This window comes from Psammomys obesus, unplaced genomic scaffold, assembly GCF_907164565.1.
Source record: "Psammomys obesus unplaced genomic scaffold, mPsaObe1.curated_primary_1811, whole genome shotgun sequence".
NCBI classification, from domain to species: Eukaryota; Metazoa; Chordata; class Mammalia; order Rodentia; family Muridae; genus Psammomys; species Psammomys obesus.
The window spans coordinates 30,126,583-30,133,887 of NW_026596057.1; the positions used below are offsets into that span (position 1 = coordinate 30,126,583).

At 40.2% G+C, this 7,305-nt stretch overlaps 1 protein-coding gene across 1 annotated transcript in view; it reads right to left on the reverse strand.

The window, feature by feature from the left end:
- Aspm (assembly factor for spindle microtubules) overlaps positions 1 to 3,891 on the reverse strand; it is a 43,822-nt gene extending 39,931 nt beyond the window's left edge. The window contains exons 1-3 of the mRNA XM_055624744.1: positions 3,619 to 3,891; positions 1,990 to 2,133; positions 386 to 1,829 (exon numbers count right to left, since the gene is read on the reverse strand). Of these exons, the coding sequence (XP_055480719.1) occupies positions 386 to 1,829; positions 1,990 to 2,133; positions 3,619 to 3,891 (1,861 nt within the window). The remainder of the gene's footprint in view (positions 1 to 385; positions 1,830 to 1,989; positions 2,134 to 3,618) is intronic.
- Positions 3,892 to 7,305: the final 3,414 nt, after the last annotated feature.

Consider the following 7,305-nt stretch of genomic DNA (forward strand, 5'->3'; position numbering starts at 1 on the left):
ATGAACAGTCTGAAAAATGAGTTTCCAGCTGTTTGTTGTTGTTTTCCATTTGTTTGTTGAAGAAGAAAAGAGAAAAAATACTTTGGAAACTGAAAAGCAGACAAAACAAGATCCCACCAGGAGGCCCAAGGCCATTTGGATGCAATATTTTTGAGGTTCAAATTCAAGGCAAAAATTCATGTACAAAATATCAAATTTAAACTGAGGCAGGATTATAATTATTTCTGAGCACCACAATGTCTTGTTTTTCTATCAACAAACTGCTAAAAGTACCAATGAATACAGGCCCATCATGAACAGATTTCCTAATTCAGGAAACTCACCAAAGCAAGAGAGGATATATTCCTCAACTCCACTTTCACTGAAGATGTTATAGACAACTTACCAGTTTTCTTCCTCAGGCTTGACTTCTCTGAGCTGTTAATATGCCTTGAGGCAAGTGCTTCTTTCCTTTTGGTTCTTGCAACAGTTGATAGTGTAGATTTGAGAGGAGAAAAATGGATTCGTTTAATTTCACACACCTCTGTATGTTCTGTAACAGCCAGCTTTCCACTTGTGTCTTCCATGATTCCACTGCTCTTTCTTTTAGGAGCAGAGGAAAGGATGGTTGAGGGTGTTACCTCATTTTTAGAACTCTGACGTTTACTCATTACTGGCTTCACAACTGGAAGATAAGAATGAAAGCCTTTCTCTTCTGAGTCACCCATTTCTTTTCCACATTCACCTACTATATCCTTAAGGCATTTTTTTGTGTTTGGTTTGTCAATCTCAGGTAGGTTTTTTCTGGCATTAGTGGGCTTCCTCTTGGTTACAGTGGCTGAAAGAATTGGGCGTCTCTTCGGTTGTTCACTCTGGTTACACAGAGAAGCATCTTGAAACTCAGAAATATTAGAATTTTGTTTTGTAAAACCATGGTAATGTGACTTCATTTCTATAGGGCTTTGTTTTTCAAAACTGACTTTGGGAGTTTCTGAATGTTGACACGCTGAGTTATATGCCAATCCTTCATTTATTCTCCAATCCTGATGAGATTTACTTGATACTGCTGCTAACTTACATGTTTGCTGACCTATACGTACCATGTTATCCTTTACAAATTGTGTTGGAGGTGAAATGGGATTGACTGATTCTGATTTTAGACCTTTTTTAAGTCCATAATTATCATTTAAAAAAGAATCTGGGCTTAAGATTGTTTGATAAACTTTATGTACAGTTTGGGATTCCAAACACAGAGAGTCTGAGTGATCGGTTCTAAATGTATCTGACGAGACATTTCTTTTTAATCCTAGGCCGTTATCAGATGCACAACTGTTTTTTACAAAAGAATCTGGACTTAGAAAATTTATTTGGCTCTGTGTAACATTCAAAGGTGAAGAACAGCTTGGGGCAAGAGTAAATTTACTCTCCCCTTCACTTTGATCACCAACAGGATTTAAAAAAGTCTCATTTGTGACTTCCTCACTAAAATTAAAATCTTTTGAAACACTGGCATCTTGTACTTTTAAATGTTGTGCATTTTCAGATGCATGAAGAGATGAATAGGCAGTAGACCTGGAGAAAAACTGTGGCAAGCAAGTGTCACTCTGGCATTCTTTAATAGGGCTAATAGAAGAAGTGGGTATTTTGTTTTCTTCAAGGGATAAAGAATTGTTTTCTGTTGGAGAACAGCATTCACTCATAGTCAGATTTTCACAAGCCTGCAGTGGGCTCCTAATTCGGTCAACTTTTTGTGAAATAATAAATGATTCATTAAAATTTTGGTTTTTGGAAGTCCTTTTAGTATGTCTTGAAGAGGCCAGAATCTTCTTATTGGTATTCCAAAGACTTCTCTGTAAAAAGAAATAAAATACACTAAAGAAGTTGCAAGCCATTCTCTATTCCTTTTAAATAAGCAATGTGATACATGTCTGATGATGCCTCTCATCAATGTCATTTTTACATAACAAACATTTCCTTCCAGTAAGTCACAGAATGATTAAAACAAATTACCTTTTTCTTTCTATGCTCTTCTGCATTTCCTAGTAATATAGCCTGGTGCTTCAGAAAATCATTTACAAGAAATGTCACAACCTCCCTCACTCGCCCTTCTTTCAGTGGTGTCCAGGTAACAGAAACAGTAATTTTTTCTTTAGGCTGAAATCAGAAGAATACATTTTAAATTACTATGATGATATAATTATATAATAATTTAATGCACTACTTCAAACAGATTGATAACTGTTACTTACCACTCCCTAATAAGGTTAAATATCATTTTCCTACCCTATGTTCCAATAGTAGTTCATTGTAAGAAAAAAAAAGCCACTATCAGTAAAATTCCACAACAAAATAAAATTATAAATATAATTAAAACTACAAATGATAATGAAAACTAATTCCAGAAAAGCAAAAGAACTGATAATCTACACGTTGTTTTAACTGAGTGACTTTCAAAATGTACTGGTGGGGGCCGAGAACCTAGCTTAGTGGTAAAGTGTGTGCTTTGACAAGTTTAAAACACTTGCTTAAGTGAGAAAGATAAACTTTTCTTGAAAAGTAAAAATCAGATTTTAAAACAGCTGATTAAAAATAATAACAATATTTTTCCTGTATAAGCCAGAACTTATCTTTAAAAAGCTAAGTCCTACCTAAGTTTCTATGGACAGAAATCCAGGCAGTTGTCCATCAAAGAGAGGCAAAGGTTTCTGAAGTGTGGGGACTCCGGATGACAAGGCCAGCCAACCTCAGATTAACTCCCCCCAAGAAGCCCCTTACTAGTTAGGAGGCAATTTGTGCAGCACCCCTCAGCTAATTGTTTCCACAGCCCAGTGAAAAGGACACAGGAATGAAAGCAGAACTAAACATTTTAAAACAACAGCAACAGCAAAGAAAAAAGTAAAACACAAAGGTGTGCCTGCACATCATATATGCATACTGAGTACTATCCTGAGGATGCTTTTGGGTTTCTGCTGCGGTTATCTAAGCCAAACAGTTCATTATCGAAACAGAAATGCAGTCCAGAGTCTAGACAAACAGAGGAAATTTAAAATGCACATTAAAAAGGCCAAGAGGAAGCAACTGGAAAACGTTCATCAATGTACTTCTCCCAGTCTCAAAACACAGAATGAGTACCATCCTTAGAGCCTCCCCGACCACAAGTGTATTACAAACGCCTGTCTTCTTCACAGAAACATTCTGAAACGCTTCTACGGGCAGCAGGTGCGCACGCTTTGATCCATCATCCCATCAAGTTATTGTTCACTTTCGCCATATACTCACACAAACCATACAGCGCCAAAACCATCAACACGGAGTTGACCCGGTGTCTGGTCTCGCTCCCTCCCAGCCTCACCTTTGCAGAGGAATCCCTCTCCCACCTTCCTCCTCCCCTCGCCGCCTTCAGCCAGCTCCCACGCCCAAAGCTCACTGCGTGCCGGGGTCCGGTTCAGTCCCAGCTCCACAGTGCAAAGGGGCGTCCCGGGATCAGAACGGGGAGCTGCCTGGGTGTCGGGTCCCACCATCTCGCAGGCCCGTCTGGGCAGAAGCCCCATGGTCAAGCCTGGGGGTCGACCCGGTGTTTTCCACGTTCCCCGCAGCACGCTAAGGGGTCCAGCCACGGGCCACGCCCCCCGCACCCACCTTCAGCTCGCAGCGGTTGGGTGAGACGCTGAAGCCCTGGGCGGCGGCGCGCACCAGCGACGGCTCCACCTGCAGAGGCTCTCCGTGCGGGTTGTGCAGCACCAGAGACCGCGTCCGCGACGCGCCCACGCGGACGTCCCCGAAGCAGAGGAAGGGAACCGTGCAGAAGTGGCGGAGCAGAAGCACCGGCGGGGACGCGGCCCCGGCCGCAGGATGCCCCCGCGGGCGCCGCCCGCCCTCCTCCGGGCTGGAAGCGGCCTGCCGCGTCGCCATGGCGGACGCCCGCACCGGGCCGGCGGCTGCCCTCCGCCCGGTCCCGCCGCCTTCCCAGACGCCAAGGGTCCCGACAGCAGTCGGGTGGCAGCGGCTCACAAACTCTGAGTGGCTTGCCGCTTTTGCTGGGTTCAAATATCTCGCCTCCACCAATTGGCAGCTCCCGGAACCACCTCGCCAGAGCGCCAATGGGTGAGTAGAAAGCGGCTGCCACGTCACTGCAAGGCCAATGGGTGAGCGAGAGCTCCTGACCAATGAGGCGGCGGCGCCTTGTTTAAATGCTGGCAGGGCTGAGCTTGATACCTGGGGAGGAAGTAAAAAGGCAGCAATGTTCCACGGCCCAACAAGCCCGAGGCTTAGAACTGAAATTGCACTCCATGTTTTAAACATGTTACGATGAAGGAAAGGGCATCATTGCTGTGTGCAACCCACGGCTGCATACACCTTGGGAACAAAAGTTCCCGGGAAGAAAGGCACCTTTAACTGCTACCAGGCAAGACTGAATAGCTGATTAGAGTGTCAGTGATGTGGAGTGGTTAGAATGTTAGCGGTCAAGTCTACTAAAACAATTATTGGGGAACATCGTTAGCCCCCTTAATAGCTACGTCCTTTAGCTAGGTTAGATCCTTTCAAAGTGCCCTAACAGGATTGTGACCACTGCGTAAATTACTGTAATGTACAAACAGAGCACTCGTTTCCAACCAACTAAAAATGTGAGTACCGCCAGAAGCTGAGGCTAAGGTTTCCCTTCGCCTCAACACACCTATTTAATGTTTGCACCTAGGTCTTTGGAAAGTACCTTTGAGTACTGCAAAAAAAAAAAAAATAAATAAATAAAAAATAAAAAAGTTATTAAGTTGTTTAGCACGTTGGAACATGGAATTTGGGATAACCTAAATCTGTGTGCCTTGGCCATGATTATTCATATTTGACTTCTGAATATACATTCTCATAAAATGGGACCAGATGAGGGAGACCCTTTTGGGGTGAGAGCTTTGATTTTGTGTCAACAAACATCACAGTGCAGTTAATGTTTTTTCTGGTTTTTTTTTTGTTTGTTTGTTTGTTTTAGTTTTTTGGTAATTTGTGTGGTTAACCAGGATTGTGCCACTAGGTCAGAAAGTTTGAAGCTCCTGATTGTCATATGTAACCAGACACAACAGTTAAATAAGCCAAGAGAATTTATGTTAACCATTCCTATTTGTCTAATATGCCTATCCAGAATTAATCAGCTTTATAAAGTTTCCTGGGCTGAATAGAGATGTAAAGAAAACTGGTAGTGTGTTGTTGGGTTGTTTTGTGTAGACAGTGTCCTGCTCTAAAATAATCAAACAGTGATTGTATGTTGAGGGCTGTAACAAAAATAGTCTGTTAGGTTGGGGTAGTATCCTGTAATCATTAACACGTTACAGCAAAATTTCTCCCCCTCCCAAAAAATAAAACCAGAATGAATAGCTGCAGGAATGAGCAAGAGAAACTTGAGTGCCCATTTTAAGTATTATATAGGATATCCTATTTCACTAATAGAATTTTGCTACACTTTAGAATTATTCAAAAGCAGTGACTGCTTCAGTCACCTCCAATACTTGGATTTATATATGAAACACTTAAAAATTGAGGTTCATTAATTTGTGTTTAATGTGTACTTTTATATATTTTAAATAATATGTAACTTATTAGAATTATGTTTCAAAAATATCCCCAAGACACTTGGCTTTCCATTTGATCATTTTATAAAACATTTTATAGATGCATGCAGAACACTGTGTTCCTATACTCCGAAAATGTAATTTCAAAAAAACCTGGATATGCTTTACTAGGACCAAAGAACTCTGTTTATTTTAAATATCAAAATAACACAAAGAACTAATTCAATATGCAAGACGACACCTACTCCTCACAAAGAGCTGAATTTCTGCTATAAAGACATTTATACTTATGAAACACGAGACAAAGTATCTACTAAAGACATTTTACATACAACGGAAAATAATGAATTTTGAGATTTAGATTTTTCCTTTGCAATTGTCTTTAAAACTGTCCTTAATTAAAAACAAAGTTGTGATTTGAGACAGAAAACAACATTTCTAAATTAGTACACACCATTTCTCCTGTAAATAGAACAGTTTTGACACAACATGGAGCAGCTAAACACCAGCTTGTAGAATGTTTTGGCAATCAAACTCATCAACTGTCATATAGTGTCACTTACAAGGATAGTTGATTGTTAAAAGGTCATTATAGCACAGTACATTGTTCAACCTTCTGCAAGCAGGAATATCAAAGAGAGGCACAGTGACAGTGAGACGCACACACGCTCTTCTTTAAGGACCTTTCAGAATCTCCAGCAATGATGTAAATATTGACATTACTCAGCTCTACAGGAGAATCCAAATGGTTTTCATAAAGGTTTTCTTCTTTAACATCTGTTCTCCAAATAATGTCCTTAAATTCTCACTAAATGGCTGCAGAGACTACTAACTGGTTTAGGGAATCTTTCAAAGGTCACAGACTTAAGATCAATATACAGCAAGTTAAAACATGAATTAAGTAAAACATAAACATACCCTCCCTCCTAAATCATTCCTCCTCTCATCTTCCACGCAACCTAATTCTATTGCTTTTGTAATAGTGATCTACTTCCAAAGAGGAAGCACAAAACACATGCTGATACTGTAAGGGAAAGTATATTAAGTAAAAATTTTACAAGGTACATGGAAGGACACCAAAAAAGAACACAAGATTACTAAAAGGAAAATGTGCAAAAGAAATGAGTAGGATAGCATAGCAGAAGAACAGTAGAATTGTCTAGTTGCTATATGCCGTGTAGGAAATTATTCTCATCCATTAGTCACACTAATAGCAGGTAACATTTAACACTAATTCTGCTTAAAAATTAAGAAACATTACTTATTCCTTATTAAATGATGCATTTTCAGTCCTTTTAAATTTGGCACTAAATCTTAAAATGTTCAAACATTACTGTTGAGAAGTCGTGCTTTTTCATGAGTCATCAACTCAAGCTCAATGTTGACTGGGATGCTGCTGCTCACTAAGAGCAGCTCTTCTCACACCATCAATCATGCTCAGTTCAAGGAAAGTGACTAAATCTTCAGTGTAGAGCTGTGCTCATGGTTAAGGAGTGATTTAAGAGAGCAATCAGAGACAAAGAACCACAAGAGAAGCAGACACACTATTCTTTCTGTCAGATTCCTCTAAACATCTGGACAGGCTGAGGAGTCACTCCAGTAGGTACAGAGGCTACAGTAAAAACTTTAAAAAAAAAATGGCATGTAAATTATAAGGACTAATGTTCATACTCTCACTTAATGACAGTTTTCCTAAGTTAACATGAAACGTAAGAGGCTATTGCCCAGCCAGCAGGCAACAGAAATATGACTCAAAACCAAAAAA